An 18,296-nucleotide genomic window follows, 5' to 3' on the forward strand; every position below is an offset into this window, starting at 1 on the left:
AGCGTCCGCTCTGGACACTGGACTCTGGTTTTGGTTTCGGTGCCGCCGCCGCCGCCGCCGCCGCCGCCTCCGATGTCGTCGTCGTAGTCGTTTCAGTCCTGGACTTGATTGATTTGAGTAGAGACCCAGGCGAGTTGCGATGGCTTAACCCTACTCTTCTTGCGGGTGTAACCATGGTGCTTGTCCCTTGCTCTAAATAGAGCCCCCAAAACAATATCCCAGAGAAGAAACTGAGCCCTCAATGCTTTGGCCAAACAGCCAATGGCAATGCTAACAGGAATGGATTGCAGCTGCTGAAATTGTCCGCCTCAACAGGGTTGGAAGCCAGGCTCTTAAAATCAAGCGCCCCTGCAACCAATTGTGTTGATGACAACTAAAGATGTGGCCGTCAGACGTTACGCAGCGCGTCTTGGACGCGTGCGCTATTGCAGCTTAAGGTGGGACATCGTCTTTAGTTACCTCATTAAATCGCTAAAGGTTGGATATCGATTTTGCGGGGTTCATTGTCCAAGGTAAACAACGATGGACGACAAACTGCACTGAGCTCTGTGGCCAATTCGCCCCGAAATCGCAATAAGTCTAAGGATTGGTAGAATTATTGAGAATTTTGAAGCCAACAATAATTTATACATCCATCGTAAAAGCGGCCGGACATTGTGTATTCTGTTGCGAATACCCGCAACAAGTACCTTAGGTGGTAGCAGGTACCACCAAGTGCCCCGCGACAGCACATCTGCAAGGCTACCGGCGCCTGTACTCGCAGGGAGTTGACCCCTGGAAGAGAAGACCCAGCTTCTGATGGGTTTGGCCTCACCTCCAAAGCTCCGACAAGCACACAAGACTCGACCACACCACTAGCTTGCGTCAAGATCGAGCCTTGCAATTTCACCATGGCGCTGAACCGCAAATACGCGGCGTTGCCAGACCTGGTACGCTTTCGCGGCAAACGCACAGCTGCTCAACGTCTAACTCGCACCAGGACTCTGCGCCAGATATCTACGAGACCCCAGAGCTTACAGATGACAACTCTACCGTTCCGGTAACAGCTCAAGCTTCTTTTCCCTTTGCAGATCGCAGTTAACGATGGGCACAGACGACTGCAGCTCGGACGCTTTCCGACGACGAGTTCTACGGCGTAGAAGACGAGACGCAGAACATCTCGCGGTCAAGACTGCGCATTGACGAAGCGCGCACTCGGTTTTCTCCAGCTACCATTGATATTAGTGGAGCGGACTTCTCAGACCGCGTCGACGGCAAGCGACGATCATATAAAGCCTCCAGCCGCCGCCAGAGAATATTGCAAGATGGAACAGAAGAGCTGGGAGATCTTTCGGATGATGACGACGTGGAAAGCTTAGAACGCAAGATTGCCCGCCTAAAGCGAGAAGTGGAAGAAACCAAGGACGAATATGCCAAACGAAAGGGGGCTGCGGTCGATGATGGCTCCCCGGGCGACATGAGGCTCGAGTCTCTAAGTCAAACTTTGGATGACCTATCTAGGCGCTCTGGCATTACCGGCATCCAGAAAATCGACCCAACATCCTCAAATGCAAACGAGCCCATTGCAGGATCACTCGAAGCTGGGCCCACGTACACCATTACCTACGCGCCAACGTATGAGCAGACACATGCTCTCGCCAAGGCCGCGGATTTTGATCGCAGGCTATTGATCCTGGAGAGGAGCCTCGGTATCAGCTCATCATCCATGTCAGAGGCCGGTGAAGGCGGGCTCCCTCGGGCAATTCTCCCCACACTCGACTCTCTGGAGAAGCAAATATCGACACTATCGCAAGCCTCAACCGCCAACCTAGACACAATCAGCCGCCGAGTTCGAGCACTGGCCACTGAGCAAGACAAGCTGAATGAATCACGCGAAAAGGCAAAGGCTCTACGAGAGGAGCTCGGCAAGCACGCGGGGTCCCCTCCGGCTGACACATCCGAACAAGAGGCCAAAATCAACGCCTTGTACGCAATCTTGCCTACGATCGAGAACCTTACTCCTATTCTGCCCCCTCTGCTTGACCGCTTGCGATCACTCAGAGCGATTCACGCAGACGCCGCAACCGCCAGCCAGACGCTAGACCAGATTGAGAAGCAGCAGGCAGAGATAGCAACAGAAGTCAAGCTGTGGAAAGACGGTATTGAAAAGCTGGAAGAAACTGTGAGCAACGGCGACAAGGTCATGAAGACCAACGTGGAGGTCATGGAAGGCTGGGTAAAGGACCTAGAGCAGCGACTAGAGAAGTTGACATAGAACCAGCGCTGCTGATGTTGCGAATTTACCATCTGCAAAGAAATGATACCCAATTGAGCGAAGCTCCAGAAAAGAATTCAATGTCCTCCAAAATGTCGTTAGCGCCTAAGCTTTCAGTTTCCGTTCCCCTCAGTAGCTTTATTGGAAGCTCCCTTTCATTGGGGGAGCTTTGAATGGCTGGGGCCATCACGTGGAGACGGGAAACGACGATTACTACATAAAAGCCTCTGAATGCGGCGTGTTTATTCCTACTTCCATCATCGTCAAACCACGATTCTCTTCCAGAACAAGATACAAATTATTCGCCATCTAGGATGTTGTAAGTGCAAATCTTCTTTGCATCTCGCATTATCCTCTTCTCTAGCATGATGTTTCAAATAGCATGTATTACCTGATTGTTATTGATGTCACATTTATCACCAAGATCTCTGACGCTAGACCTTTTACTTTGTACCTTTGCTTCAGCTGCCATTCGACGTGAGGAAGCTTCTACGCTAACTAACAGACTTGAGGAGAAGCAATTGCTAGAATACGCGTCCAATTTCTCTGCCGAGTTGATAGCACCATATATCTTACTGCCTTTTAACGCAAACCATCGCCATAAGCTACAATGACATCATCCGCCCCGAAATCCCCGCGCGGTCACTTCAGCGTGCTCTATTTCGCCAGCGCTGGCTCTTTCACGGGACGAGACTCCGAGAGCTTGCCTGCGCCTCTACCTATAGGGAAGCTATTTTCCGAATTGGAGTCGCGGTATCCCGGCATCCAGACCAAAATTCTCGACTCGTGTTTGGTAACGGTCAACCTTGATTATGTAGACGTTCCTGAAGAGGGCGAGGACGGCTCTCTGATCCAAGAGGGAGATGAGATTGCCATAATTCCACCGGTCAGCTCTGGCTGAATATCTAGCCATGCGTTTTGCATAGTGACGTCTTCATATGTTTCGATGGGCTGGAATATCGATACGCGCGTCCTGTGATTAAACTCGCAGGCACTTCCCAGGAGAAGCACGGCTCTCATGAGATATTTTCAGACGAGCTCTCCTGGTGTGGTGATAGCAATGGGTCTCGCTCTGGATTGCCCCTCTCGACGCGCCTTTGGAATGGCCGCTTCCATCGAGATATCCATTCCCAGCTGATTACCTTTTGTCCTGATTTCCGTATTTTCCAAACCGTTATGACTGCTGCGGCAACGACCAAGACCGCCGCCAATGTTGCCAAAATGGATACCACAACTGCCAGCGCCATACCAGACGAAACTTCGCACCCAAGAGGCCTCGTCCTGACCTCCCATCGCTCATCTGGATGCGGGCAAATGTTACCGGCGAAGGCCGGCGCCAGTATCGGGATGGCATACTCGTTTGGCACGCATGACCACGTCTGCACAAATAAAGCGTCAATATACCACTGTTAAAAAGCCTTTGGTTCACTGTTTGTGGTATATAACAAATTCCTTCAAGAAAATACGGAGAAAGCACAGCCATTTTGTAGATTTAACTCCAGCATGGGGGACTCACATAGGGACACCAGCTGCAGCCTTTACTGTTCAAGCATCCCCCGCATGCCTGCTCAGCCCAGCACCGTTGGAAGTGCTCATCGGTGGTTTCGGCAGCTGAGAAACTGCCATTAAAGGCCTGGAGACGCATCTCATGTAAATTCATCGTGGGTAAATGTAAAGCTAAGCGAATCCAACCGTGATGCAGTGCTTCTGGTAGTCGATGGAAGACGCTAAATAGAAGAGCTGTGAGTGGTTTTGGTCGGTCTTCTGATTGCACAGCCTTTATTCCCCGGAGTTGGAAGGCAGACCGTGCGGGGAACAAACGGCCAAGTTAGAGTTCAACGGAAGCAACAGCATTAGTCAGAGTTGAATGTTGCAACCAGAATGTCATGTTGTGTACATATTCTTTACATATAGCAGCTTCACGATTTCAAGTATATATGGAGGCTAGCAAAAGAAAGTTTCGTCTATCTTGCCTATTGCTTCATACCTACCTACTAGGTATGTATACGTGATTTTAGAAGAAAGAAGCAAAGGTAGCAGAAAATACGTATATATCAACAGCAGTCCTTCAGCGTATTCTAATTCTTCTTTGTATACCCATATGTAAACCCGGTAAAGTCAGGGAACACATGCAGCACCAGCGCTTCACACGGAGCCAGCGATATCTGGCCGTTTTTGATATCACCAACCGTCTTATCATGCGTGCTAAAGAGCACATCTCGAGGCAGATCATCAACCTTCCACGTCACCTCGTCGAGCGAAAAGTTGCACACGACGAGCACAATCTCCCCTAGGTTTTCTCTCTTGTACGCAAACACGCGCTCATTAGCTTCGTCGACGAGCTCAAACTTGCCGTAGACGAAAATATTCTTGTACTCTTTGCGTAGCTGCAGGACCTGGCGGTACGTGTGGTAGACGGACTGCGGGTTGCCGGTCTGGGAGGCGGCGTTGACGGCTTTGTAGTTGTCGTTGACGCGCATCCAGGGGGTGTTGCTGGACGTGAAGCCGGCTTGGGGGGTTGAGTCCCATTGCATCGGCGTTCGGGCGTTGTCGCGCGATTTCTTTTGGTATTCCGCCTTGACGAGCCGTTTGGTTTCTTCGTCTGCGGTATCCTTGTATAAACTGGAGCAAGTAGAATAACGTCAGTATGATATTCATCAGAGCGAGTAACTATGCCCGTATCGTGTATTTCAGTGAATTAGCTTACTTCCAGTGATTAACACAATCAATATCTTTATACTCCTCGATCGGCCACTCCTTGGGAACATTCGTCATGCCGATTTCCTGTCCCTGGTATATAAATGGCGTGCCCGCCTGAAAAACATGAAATACGGCAATGAGCTTTGCACTGGCCTCGCGATGCTGAGGGTCATCGTATGCGAAGCGGCTGACGACTCGCGGCTGGTCGTGGTTTTCCAGGTAGAGGGCGTTCCATCCATTGTTTTCGTACATGAACTTTTGCCATTTGTTGACGACTGTCTTTAGCTTTGCGAGAGTCCATGTCCCGGGAGAGAACTTTCCTTTTGGGCCGTAGTCAAGATCCATGCTAGATTGGGAGTCAGTTTCGTGATTATATGCAGCGTAGAAAGGCATCTGATGCTATTCATATGGTATAACCCAGCAGACTTACTGTTCAAAGTGGAAAATCATGTTGAGTTCTCCTCGGTCCGCGCCCACAGCCTTGATGAGCTCATTCTGATCCTGCACGCATGGCATTTCTCCCACATTGAATGCATCGTACTCTTTAAGAATAGCGCCGAGATCTTTCAAGTATTCATGCAATCTAGGTCCGCAAGCGTAGTATTCATGGCCTCGGCATACCACTGTGTCAGAGTCTGGGAAGCGTTGGTCTTTGCTGATGAAGTTGATGACATCCATCCGGAAGCCGTCTATTCCTCGATCGAGCCAGAAGCGCATAACCTCATGGACCGCCTTGCGCACGTCCGGGTTTTCCCAGTTGAGATCGGGCTGCTCTCTGCAGAACAGGCGCAAGTAGTATTCGTCCGTTTGTTCGTCATACTCCCAGGCGCTGCCTTGAGCCATAGCAACTCACGTTAGAGTCCATTTGTATCTCATCTCCGCTCCACTGCTGCATCTTAATACCATTAAGATAGGCGTACCTTGGAAGTGACTTTCCCAATTGTTTGGGGGCTGTCGATTGCCTTGAGCATCATATTTAGGTGGACGCCAGATGTACCAATCCCTGAAAGGGTTGTCCTTTGACTTTCTTGATTCTTTGAACCATTCGTGCTGATCGCTCGTATGGTTGACAACCAGATCTAGCACAAGCTTCATCCCCCGTTCATGGAGCTTGTCTTTCAGCGTATCAACGTCATCAATATCTCCATAGATGGGATCAATCATTCTATAGTCACTGATGTCGTATCCCTATGCATATTATGTTTGTTTAGAATACAGCATACATACAACTCCTAACCCAATTGTACATGTGCATATACTTGTAGGGTAGCAGCTTAGAGTCGGGAGTTTAAACCAACCATGTCTTTTTGAGGACTCGCAAATATTGGTGACAGCCATACTATATCCACGCCGAGGTCTTTGAGATAGTCTACGCGTGAAATGATGCCTTTGAGATCGCCGGTTCCCGAGCCTGTGGTATCTTGAAAGGATGCAGGATATACTTGATACACCGAACTCTCTTTCCACCAAGTTTGAAGCTGTTTCGTGGAGCCCATGGTGGCTTCTTTTGGAAAGCAACCCTGATCTGGATCGTACGGGGATGTTTCAGTTTCAACTTTGTCTGGAGATGTCAACCTCAAGGAGAACAAGTTCACACATGGCCATTTCAATGTTTTCTTTTAGCCCGTAACTAAACTATTACAGCATGCGGGGGATTTCGCGGGGCGCTGAGCCCACTGTAAAAGAACACTATGTCCAGGCTATCTCCATAGAGTGGAGGTAGTTTCATCATTGTAGACCCGTAAGAACGCCAGACGGCCTGTATTATTCGTGGATATAATGGGACAGGAGCACAATTGAAGCTGCCAGGCAACTAAGGCCGTGGAACAACACACGGCCAGCCGGTCCAGTGAGGGCTTCCGGAGTTTCAGCCGCGAGGTGAGCTCGTGTTTGACGCCGGATATCTCCCCGCATCTTGCGCCGATTTTATGGCGAGACAGTTGCAGAATCCTGCTGCAATGATGGAACAAGAGGCTGTTACGGATACTGTATAACTACTAAGGCACCCGGCATGTTATGTGAGACGGATGGGCGACTAGCAGCAGCATTGGAAGTGGTTTGAAATCACAGCCGCAGCTCCATTCTCTCCTCGACTTAATGAGATGTAACCATATGACACCGCCCGCAAGCGTAGGTAGCTGCATTTCTTTACTCGTATGCGCCAATGCCTGCTTCTTCCATTATCCATGTATATAATCTCCAACGCTTGGCATGTACGAAGCAATCTTTCAACTTGACACCTAAGCTGCAGCACGCCTAATGCTACCGACTCGATGGGACATTGGGGTTTCAGGTTTGTCTACAGGGATGGCTCAGCTAGTGGTTGTTCGCCGACCGAGTTTTCCGCGCAACTCTCTCCCAACAATCAGGTGCTGCTGATGCAGATAAAGTGTTGACAGCAATGATCATCGCGCTATACACCCCATTACATAGGAGGCCATGCGGCAGGTTTCCAGTGGCTTGGGTTTGACACGGCGCAGGGAACCGGGTTTTACTCATCCTCCGTTCGGCTTATCTCACTGCGACTGTGACACAGCAGTCAGATGATTGACATGTGTTTGTACTGGCGTCACGCCCAAGCAAGGGATTCCCCAATGAATGAGGCATTCCCTCTTGTTTGGTGCTGAGCTGACCAGCTTCAGGTTTGTCTTGGTAGGGATTCAGACGGCATTAGTGGCTCGGCTGTGTGAGGAGAAGACTGGACTCCATGTCACCAGCGAGATTATACGGTGCCGGGGTAGGGAGTGCAAGTATGAGTACAGTAGGTGCTTGTACATGCTGTCGTAGCCAGTGCTTGGGCGCAGTGAAATGACGCAGGGTCCTTTTAACACCATCATATCATGATTTTGACCTTGCCTGTGGCCATCGGATAGGAGGGAACTCTATCTATCCGAGCACATTCCGCAGCAAGCCTCCCGATACGGGCTATTCCGCTCAAGCTTGGTGGACGTGTGACGCTCATTTCGAGGCACAAACAGACCACCGTTTTGGCGGATAGCGTCATCCAGCACAGCCGCGGCGGCCGCCGTCAAACTCTACTGGCATGAATCCGGAGTTGACTCGAGCCCTGGCCCGTATCCGCGGCCACTGATGGCCCTGAGCCCCGGCAAAGTGGATTGGGGTGCAGGCGCCGGCGACGGCGAGATGCGAGACTGTCAGCGCAAAGTGGCAGCGCGCGGCTCGACTTCCAGGGGGGAGAGCAGCCTCAAGACGGCATAACCCAGTTTGCCAGTGTAGCTCTAGCACTGAAGCAAGTGCTGTGGCCAGGAGGCGTCAGTGCCCGATTCAATTGAGATTTGATGAGGTGGAGAAGGGCAGCCAAGGAGGACAAGGGATTTTGTGGCAGATGCCAAATCAATGGGCAATTTTGAAGCTTGACAGGTGCACGTTGCTGCTAGACGGGTACGGCGGCCTGCGTACCTGTACCTCCAAGGCCTCCGTGATGGCCGCTGCGCACAGGTACTCATACTAGATGCTGCTGAACTGCCGTAGCCGCGGATTCACGCCCACTTGGGACGTAGCCGCAGCCCATTTGCGGGTGCCGGTATCCGCCGCCCCGAGCGGGGAGAACGTCATTTTCCCGTATTCAGCCCAGCCTAATGCCAACGAGAAGACCCGAAGCATCGTCGTCATCGCAGCCAGAGCTGCTGTATTCACGGCTTCGACTGATTGCTACAGCATACATGTACTAGTAGTTACACTGCTTACCAGGAGGAGGAGCAGGCTTACAGGCACCGGCACGGTACTTGCCACCTGCGCGGGACGGTAGGCAGATTGGATTAGCACACGGGACATTGTCTTATACTGTATTCAGCCCGTACTGGCCAACGATTCCGGGTTGGGCGATCCCGTTTGATTGGCGCCCATGCTAGTGCCATGCCATGCTACCGCCTAATGTACGAAGCATCCCGGCTGCCGATAGACCGTTTCTGAATGGTGCCGTACGGAGTACTCGTAAATGAGAATGACGACTAATCTCATGTTCCTTCATTTGCGTGCGTGCGAGTGTGACGCATGCAGCAGCAGCAGCAGCAGCAGCAGAGCAGAAAGCCCTCGGCCGCATCCACATTCATCTACTGTATAATATTAGTAGACCAAGGAAGGCATGCAGCTAGGAGGGAGTGGTAGCACCACTGCGACGTTTGGTGATGCGCAGTTTTCCTGTGCATTGGTCAACCTCAGGCCAAGACCATCAGGTTGGCAGGCAGCAGTATTTTGCTGCCATCTGATTCATCGGTGATCTCGTCTTGTGCAAGCCTTGACCCCCCCTCGCACAAGACGGCTGACAGGCGGCTTTGTGCCGTGCTGCGTCTAATTAATCTAGAGTCTCACCCTCACGACCAGGTTGCTTACAAGACCCGACGCTGCTGCAGCTGCGCAAATCAGCCAGGCATGTACCGGGCATGTACAGGATGTATGTACATACATATGCCGTGCTGGAACAGAAGAACCCTGGATGTCACCATTGTCGATTGGGCAGCGTCATGCTACATTACATCAATACCTTACCTGCTACCTACGTACAGTGCTGGACATCGTATCGTATTGATTTGATTGATATGAAGGCTACAGTACCGAGGCTTTTTTAGCTACCAAGTACTCCGTAGTCTAATAGGTATGGAGGTGTTTGGTCCCGCCCATCCCAAAAGGTAGGTCCGTACGTAAAAAGAGACTGGAGGGGAAAAAAAAGACAAGCATCCCCTCATCTCATGGCTTGCCGCCAGAGCATTGTGATGAAAAATGTGTTCGCCGGGTGATACACTTGTGCCTGTCCTGTCCTGTACAAGTACACGTACTCGTACTGCGCTGGAGAGACAATCCACCCCTGCGCAAGCAAGCCATGGAACACACGAGAAACCAGCCGGTGGTGCATGTGATTTGATTGTGAATTGCGAGTCTAGTCTAGCGAGACGTTAGTGAGTCTAGAGCGCCAAGTTGCTGTCCATGTACGAGTAATTTTAGACGTCGGGAGGTTGGACGTTCTTGGTATGAGAGCTGCCCTTTGTGATTGATCTTTGGGTTGTACTGGCGGCTACGTGAATACCTGCACGGTACCTATACGAAGCGAATTGAGCTGCTCCGATGCTAGTACTGCCAACAGCATTCAATCAATGACTAAGTCATCGCACATGCAGCGTCAAGCTCTGCTAATTTGAAGTGTGTGTGTGAGACTCGGTGCGTTCGTTGTGCCTGTCCGCTTTCTGCCACCGAGCCTCCGCCTCGCCTCGATTTCGATCAACCCATCAAAACTGCCAGCCCTCCGCCCACCCCCTCACACCCCCTCAGAGCAGAGCTAAGCAAGCAAACTGTGTTCAGCCCTGCCAAACCTGCTCCGGGGCAGGCAAAGCCTCTGCTTGTTGAGTTTTGGACTTGGATAATCCCGCGCTGCAGCCGACAATCCCAGCTCTCCAGCCCCTCGTCATACGCAGACGACCGTCGAAGCGAAAATCTCTGCTCTGAGCCCGACATTCAGAACGACACAGTCGCACCCTCTCCAGCAGCGCATCAGCCCGGTCAAGCATGACGTGAATGCGCCTCGACGACTCCAGCACCTGTTCCGAACGCATGGTAGTGGCCTGGAGCTCTCCGCTAGCGCCTGGGTGACAATGGCTGAGAATGAAGCTGCCTTCCGCATCAGCTCCGGCACGAGCGCAAGCACCGACAGCACTCGATCCTCCATCACGGCGAAGCCCTCAACCCCGACCGCGGCCTCATCCGAAGCTGCTTCGCACAACGGCGTGGGCGCGGGCGCAGGTGTAGGCACAGGCCCGGCGCACATTGACACGGACGCTTCCACGCCCCATCACCACAAGTGAGTTTGCCCAGCTTCCTCGTCCCGTGCCTCCAGGGCGTTGCGAGCGAGCGACCTCGTCCCGGCCGCCCGTCCCGTCGCCTTTATTGCTGTTGATCTACTGCTATCCGTGCAAAGCAAATGTCTAACGCTGGCCCCTGCGCTTGTAGGAGCCTCTCACGAGATGACGACCTCCAGATCTCGCCCACCTCGACCGGCACCACGCGAATGTCGCCCACGACGTCGAGAGAGAGCGGCCGCCGCTTGAGTGACCTCACCAACTACCGCCGCGACCTGGCCGTGCTCGATCCCCCCCTGCGAGGCCATCCCAACCCCGCCAACTATGCCGCGAGCCTCGTCGACGAGTCGGCCGACAACATGTCCATCTTCTCGCAGTTCTCGTCCGGGCTGCACGGCATGGGGTCTCGCACCGGCGCAAGCTCGTCGCTGGGCATGCAAGACTCTCCCGAGCAGCTCTTCTACACAGACGGGCGGCGGCCATCGGCTGCTAGTGTCACCACGACGGCTAGCAGTACTGGATCCAAAGCTAGTGGTCCCCGTGGCGGCTTTCGCAAACTGCAGGGCTTTTTCGGCGAGGAGTTTCCTGGGCGCGACAGCTCCGAGAGCAGCCTCCCGAACTCTTATATGGGGAAGGACCAGCGATCGCGCTCTTACAGTCATACTCGCCCAACGCATCGCGATCGCAACTACTCTAATGCCACCGATCATACAAGGGATGCTTCGCCTGCCTCGTCACGGCCCAGGACCCCAGTTCCGGCCCCTGAAGTAGTGCCCTTTTTGTATCAGGACAACACTGTAAGTCCGCCTTGTGTTTCTGATTTTTCTTTTCTCTCTTCTCCCCTCCTCCTTGTTTGTTTTTTTGGCCTTCTTCTCTGTACCTCACCTTTCTTTTCCCCTTCTCTTCCCCCTTTACCATATTTCTTTTTCTTATTTTGCAGCCTCCATGTCCCTGCCTCCCCTTTCCCGAAACGGCGTAAGCTCTCATCTGTACCTTTCTTCTCTGATCCACTCTTTTTTTCGTTATGGGGCCGCCTGCGATCCACGAATAGTGGGGGTCGAAATTGGAAATCGGTTTCGCCTGCAATCATGACACAGAATCTGACTTGCCCGTCTTCCTCTAGGACATTGCGCGGTATGGAGAGGCGCCAGTAAGAGACATCATGACGGGCCCCGATCGGGAACGATACATGTCGGATGGCGCGCCTCAAGTGCCGCCGAAATCCTCCCAGTCCTCACGCGCCGGCATCGTTCACCTCCCCGGCCACCATCACCGCCATAACAAGAGTATCGATGATCCAAGGAGCCTGCGGCCGAGCACCAGTCGGGAAGACTCTACGAGCAGTTCATATCCTCGCGAACGAGGGGGCATGGCGGGGACGCTCTTCAGCAGCTCACGCTCCAGAGCCCAGAGCCCGACACCGAGCATTGGTAGCGGACAGGCGCCCTACTCAAGGTCTGGAGTGCTCGAGGGACACGCTTCCCCTGGCCACCATGGCAAGCTTGGCTTCATGGGCCGGTTTCGAAGGCATAAGGATAAGGATGACGGCAACGGCGGCGGCTCCAAGCTGAGAGACTTGCCCCAGTCTACCAGGTCTTTGCAGGCAAAGTCCTCCAAGACGGACTTGACGCGCCCCGAGCTGTCGCCATCCGCATTTCCTTCCACCTTTGTCCTCGGCTCTGGAGAGGTATCCGATGCTTCTGAAACCCGGTCCCTGGTGGCGCCCCGCGCAACGTTCAAGAACAACTTCCCGTTCTCCAAGAATAAGCGACCCTCTCGGCCGAACGATTGCGATGAGATCATTGGCCCGACCGACCGTGCTGATCCTGGACACATGTACCACCTCGACACGAACTTGAACGATATGGAAGGTATTCTGGCCAAGCCACCCCCATTGACCCCCATGGACACGTCCTTCGTGAACATCGACCCTGACCCCATCGATTCGGCAGTTTCACCGCCGGTCAAGGGAGGAAGTTGGGATGCCCCTGATAGCTGGGCAGTCCGCCGAGGAACCGAGGACACTACGATACAGCAGCCAGAACCGGAAGAACTCTCGAGCCCACCCCGACCCGAGGAGAAGCTGACGCCTTACTTTATTCGCATATTCCGATCGGACGGGACCTTTTCCACCCACTCCATGGCTTTAGACGCCACCGTTGCCGAGGTCATATCTCAAGTGATTAAGAAAACCTATGTCGTTGACGGGCTCGAAAACTACCACATCATCATGAAGAAGCATGATCTGATCCGCGTCCTAACGCCGGGCGAGCGGCCATTGCTCATCCAGAAACGCCTCCTACAGCAGGTCGGCTACGAGGAAAAGGACAGGATAGAGGATTTGGGCCGAGAGGACAACGGCTACTTGTGCCGCTTCATGTTCCTATCTGCCCGAGAGAGTGATTTCCACTCAAAGACGGCGGACCTGGGCATCAAGGCCACGCAAAAGGTTAACTACGTCGATCTTGCCGGTCGCAATCTCGTCACCATTCCCATCTCCCTCTATCTCAAGGCTAACGATATTATATCTCTTAATCTCTCTCGTAACCTGTCTCTGGACGTACCGCGAGACTTTATCCAGTCCTGCAAGAACCTCCGAGACATTAAATTTAATAACAATGAAGCAAGAAAACTACCGCTCAGCCTTGGTCGGGCCGCGAGGCTCACGTACTTGGACGCCTCGAACAACAGGTTGGAGCAACTGGACAATGCTGAATTAAACACACTCTCCGGACTGCTCAGAATGAACCTGGCCAACAACCGCTTGACGCACTTGCCCCCTTACTTTGGTGCATACCAAGCACTGAGGAGTTTGAATATTTCCTCCAACTTCTTGGATGCCTTCCCGCCCTTCTTATGCGACCTGCACAGTCTGGTCGACTTGGATCTAAGCTTCAACTCGATTGCTGAGCTGCCGGAGGAGATTGGCCAGCTCAAGAGCCTGGAAAAACTACTCATTACCAACAATCATCTTAGCGGCGGTGTCCCGGAATCGTTCAGCGGCCTTATTAGCCTGCGCGAGCTCGACATCAAGTACAACTACATCACTAATATCGACGTTATATCCGAACTCCCCAAGCTGGAGATTTTGTATGCCGCTCATAATCACATCTCGGCCTTTGTTGGTAAATTCGAGCGCATTCGCCAACTCAAGCTTAACTCAAACCCACTCAACAAGTTTGAAATCCAAGAGCCACTCCCAACTCTCAAGACTCTGAACCTTTCTCAAGGTCAGCTGGCGAGCATCGACTCCGCATTCGCCAACATGCCGAATCTGGAACGCCTCGTCCTCGACAAGAACCACTTCGTCTCGCTTCCGCCTCAGATTGGTGCGCTGAGCCGTCTGGAGCATTTCAGCATTGCTCACAACTCCGTGAGCGAACTGCCGCCCCAGATAGGCTGCCTAACAGAGCTGAGGGTCCTCGATGTGCGGGACAACAACATCTCTAAACTGCCCATGGAAATTTGGTGGGCTCACAAGCTTGAAACATTCAATGCCTCTTCAAACATGCTGGAAAATTTCCCCAAATCCGCGTCAAGAGCCCCCAGACTACCCGGTGAAGAGCCGCAGGGGCCGCCTCCGACTTCAAATGGCAAGGCGCTCCCCATGGGGACGCTTTCCGCCACTGGCAGCTCTGAGGAATTGGCTGAAGAGCGCCGGCCCAGCCAAGCGTCTAGCACCACTCTGCTGAGCGTGGGCCCGACGCCCAATATCCCAGGAGCAGACCGGAAGAGCTCTGTTGTGTCCGTCTATGGAAAGGGAGGACGTAAGACGTCTGTCATGTCTAGGGGCACGACACAGTCACAGAACACGGTCTCAACTTCGAATCAGTCATTGAGAAAGGACTCAGGCCTGTCGTCTAGATTAACCAACACATTTGCTGGATCATTGCGAAACCTGTATCTTGCGGACAACCGACTGGATGACGACGTGTTTGACCAGATCACACTGCTCGCCGAGCTTAGGGTTCTCAATTTGTCATACAATTGGGAGATTAGCGACATGCCTCAGAGATCAATGCAAAGCTGGCCGCAGCTAGTAGAGCTATACCTTTCTGGAAATGTGTTGACGAGCCTCCCGGCAGACGACTTGGAAGAATCGAGTCTTCTCCAGACCCTGTATATCAATGGCAACAAATTCACCAACTTGCCGGCTGATATATCAAGAGCGAAGAAGCTTGCAGTTTTGGACTGCGGAAATAACCAGCTGAAGTACAACATTGCCAACGTTCCATACGACTGGAACTGGAACCTAAATCCCAACTTGAGATACCTCAACCTTTCGGGAAATAAGCGACTGGAGATTAAACAGACAGCATGGGGCGGCATCGATGGCCCTGGAGCCGTGAACCGCGAGGAGTACACCGACTTTAACCGGCTTCTCAACCTGAGGATACTAGGCCTGATGGATGTTACCCTGACCCAGCCCAGCATACCAGATCAAAGCGAAGACAGACGAGTTAGAACGTCCGGGTCGCTGGCAGGACATTTACCATATGGTATGGCTGATACTCTGGGTAAGAACGAGCATTTGTCCACGGTTGATCTTGTCGTTCCACGGTTCAACTCTTCGGAAACGGAGATGCTTTTGGGTCTCTTCGACGGCCAGGCCTTATCCAACAGCGGATCCAAGATTGCCAAGTACCTCCATGAAAATTTTGGACACATTTTTGCCCAGGAACTCAAAGCCTTGAAAACCCGCCAAAACGAAACGCCCGCCGATGCGCTCCGAAGAGCCTTCTTGGCCCTCAACAAAGATCTGGTGACCACCGCGACCCAGTATTCGGATGATCGGAAGAAAAAGTCGCATAGGGGTGTATCTCAGCCGGTCATTCTTAGTAGGGAAGATCTCAATTCCGGAGGAGTCGCCACCGTCCTATACCTTCAAGGCACGGAACTGTACGTGGCAAACGTTGGCGATGTTCAAGCCATGGTTATCAAAACAGACAGCAAACATCACATCCTGACCCGGAAGCACGACCCCGCAGAGCAGACAGAACGGTCAAGAATTCGCGAAGCTGGCGGATGGGTATCACGCAATGGCCGACTGAACGATGTGCTACAGGTATCTCGGGCCTTTGGATATGTTGATTTGATGCCTGCAGTACAGGCGGCACCGTATGTGACCAGCATGACTATCCGAGAGAACGACGACATCATCGTCATGGCTACAAGCGAGCTATGGGAGTACCTCCCACCTGGTCTTATCACAGATATTGCGCGAGCTGAGCGTCAGGATCTCATGCGCGCTGCGCAGAAGCTTCGCGATATCGCAATGGCGTACGGAGCATCAGGAAAGATTATGGTCATGATGATTAGCGTCGTCGACCTGAAGAGAAGAGTGGAACGGTCTCGCCTTCATCGGGGCGCGAGTATGTCCCTGTACCCCTCGGGAGTCCCTGCGGAAGCCCCATATCTCCTTTCCACGAGGCGGGGACGAAAGGGCAAGGGAGATGTCCTCGACTCTTCCCTCAACCGGCTCGAGGCGGAAATCCCCGCCCCGACTGGCAACGTCTCCATTGTCTTTACCGATATCAAGAATTCTACGACTCTTTGGGAGATGTATCCCAATGCCATGCGATCAGCAATCAAGCTGCATAATGAGGTGATGCGGCGACAACTACGCCGAATAGGAGGATACGAAGTCAAGACAGAAGGTGATGCCTTTATGGTGTCATTCCCCACTGCGACTTCGGCTCTCCTCTGGTGCTTTGCCGTTCAGATGGAGCTTCTCGACGTCCCTTGGCCTTCAGAGGTTCTCAATTCAATGTCTTGCCAGCCAATCTTTGACAAAGAAAACGCACTGATCTTCAAAGGACTGTCTGTTCGCATGGGCATTCACTACGGGGATTGCGTGAGCGAAACAGACCCCGTCACCCGCCGCATGGATTACTTTGGACCCATGGTTAACAAGGCATCACGTATTTCGGCTTGTGCCGATGGCGGCCAGATCACCGTGTCTTCAGACTTCATCTCCGAAATCCAGCGTTGTCTGGAGAATTATCAAGACACAGACCGGAATACATCAGCCGGATCGGAAGCCTCTTTCGAAGATGAGTCAATCGCAACTGCTATACGCAAGGATTTGAGATCTTTAACTTCCCAAGGATTTGAAGTTAAAGAGATGGGAGAAAAGAAGCTAAAGGGTTTAGAAAACCCTGAGGTTGTCTATTCATTGTACCCTCATGCTCTCACTGGCCGCATTGAATATCACCTACAACATGAGCGTCAAGACATGGGGGCTGACAGGCCTACTGCAGTTCTGAATGGTGAGCTCGCCTTTGATCCTGACACTATCTGGTCATTGTGGAGAGTCAGCTTGCGTCTTGAGATGCTGTGCAGCACCTTGGAGGAAGTCAGGGGTCTGGGGCTTCAGCCCCCGGAGACGGAACTCTTGGAGCGTATGAAGACCCGAGGAGGCGAAGTCACTGAGCGCTTCTTGATCAATTTTATGGAACATCAAGTAAGCAGAATAGAGGTAAGCATCTACTGACTATATTTATTATACGCCCCTTCCCTGTTGGCCTCATTCTAACACGAAAGATAGACTTGTGTGTCGACCCTGACGATGCGCCATCTCGCTATTGGAGGCGGTGCCCTCCGAGAGCTTAATCAACTTCGTGCCCCCATGGCTGCGGTGTTTGAGCACTTCCTGAAACAGAAAGAAGAGTTGGATCGGTACAAGCAAAAGTACGGTCCCATCGATGACGATGAACCCAGCAACGGGGTGACTATCAGGGGAGACATTGAAGATGGTGAAAGCGGTGAAGACGCGGAAGATAGTGAAGAAGATGGAAGTGACACTGAGCAAGAGTAAACCTTGTTCAGTTGTACATTATTAAGCCTGCCATAAAGCGAATGGCGGCTTCTCTCATAACATTGTTTAAGGCTTCCGGTGGAATCCTTTCCTTCTTCTATTATCTCGAGCGGACAAGAACCAGGAGAGAGTAGGGCCGTCGAGGCTCTAGGAGTTTAAAAGAGGGTTTGAGTTCCCTTCTTTTTTCTTTTTTTCCCTTATTGCATTCTGGATCAATCATGCTACAACGTGGTCGGATGGATTTAACATATGAGGCTTTGCGTTGGCGCAGTCTTTGGCGAAAGTTGTTTATCGGGTGGATTGGGGATGTTTGATGCGTGGGTGCAGTTTTTTATTATATATATACCTTACATATATTGTTACGAGTCGTTTTGTACAACCTCTGGTGGAAAGGGGGATTGGTTCAATGCATCTACAGCACAGCAACTGGGCTTGCAAAGCGGTTTTAGGGGATTGGTCTTATTTTTTATTTCTTTTTGCTTTTGTTGCAAGTAGTCACAGCAATATTCTTTTTTGCATACGTGCATTGATTGGGGGGGAAACACAACCTGGCGTGAGAAGAAACAAGAGAAAAAAAAAACTTTGAGTGGATCGATTTGATTTCTGGATTTGTTGATTTCATTGTTTTGTTGAGTGTGTATGTATGTATATGTTGCTTCTATTTAGTATTATTCAATATCTTAGAATCACAAACCAAACTAGTATTAATGCGATA

At 52.0% G+C, this 18,296-nt stretch overlaps 4 protein-coding genes across 4 annotated transcripts; 3 read left to right on the plus strand and 1 right to left on the minus strand.

Annotated features, from left to right (window-relative positions):
* Nucleotides 1-808: 808 nt before the first annotated feature.
* TRIVIDRAFT_73726 (uncharacterized protein) lies at nucleotides 809-2,323 on the plus strand (the record flags this gene model as incomplete). Its single annotated transcript, XM_014105098.1, has 3 exons — nucleotides 809-929; nucleotides 980-1,039; nucleotides 1,094-2,323. The coding sequence occupies 3 exons, from the start codon at nucleotides 891-893 to the stop codon at nucleotides 2,252-2,254; spliced, it is 1,260 nt and encodes a 419-aa protein (XP_013960573.1).
* Nucleotides 2,324-2,777: 454 nt separating this feature from the next.
* On the plus strand, nucleotides 2,778-3,525 carry TRIVIDRAFT_215263 (uncharacterized protein; the record flags this gene model as incomplete). Its single annotated transcript, XM_014105099.1, has 1 exon — nucleotides 2,778-3,525. One exon carries the CDS (start codon nucleotides 2,865-2,867, stop codon nucleotides 3,153-3,155), a length of 291 nt encoding a protein of 96 aa, XP_013960574.1.
* Nucleotides 3,526-4,332: 807 nt separating this feature from the next.
* Nucleotides 4,333-6,450, minus strand: TRIVIDRAFT_55697 (glycoside hydrolase family 13 protein; the record flags this gene model as incomplete). Its single annotated transcript, XM_014105100.1, has 5 exons — nucleotides 4,333-4,876; nucleotides 4,962-5,300; nucleotides 5,385-5,787; nucleotides 5,875-6,142; nucleotides 6,253-6,450. The coding sequence occupies 5 exons, from the start codon at nucleotides 6,448-6,450 to the stop codon at nucleotides 4,333-4,335; spliced, it is 1,752 nt and encodes a 583-aa protein (XP_013960575.1).
* Nucleotides 6,451-10,560: 4,110 nt separating this feature from the next.
* TRIVIDRAFT_211694 (uncharacterized protein) lies at nucleotides 10,561-18,188 on the plus strand (the record flags this gene model as incomplete). Its single annotated transcript, XM_014105101.1, has 4 exons — nucleotides 10,561-10,692; nucleotides 10,884-11,561; nucleotides 11,888-17,242; nucleotides 17,312-18,188. The coding sequence occupies 4 exons, from the start codon at nucleotides 10,561-10,563 to the stop codon at nucleotides 17,579-17,581; spliced, it is 6,435 nt and encodes a 2,144-aa protein (XP_013960576.1).
* Nucleotides 18,189-18,296: the final 108 nt, after the last annotated feature.

The sequence above is a fragment of the Trichoderma virens genome (genome assembly GCF_000170995.1).
Source record: "Trichoderma virens Gv29-8 chromosome Unknown TRIVIscaffold_2, whole genome shotgun sequence".
Classification (NCBI taxonomy): Eukaryota; Fungi; Ascomycota; class Sordariomycetes; order Hypocreales; family Hypocreaceae; genus Trichoderma; species Trichoderma virens.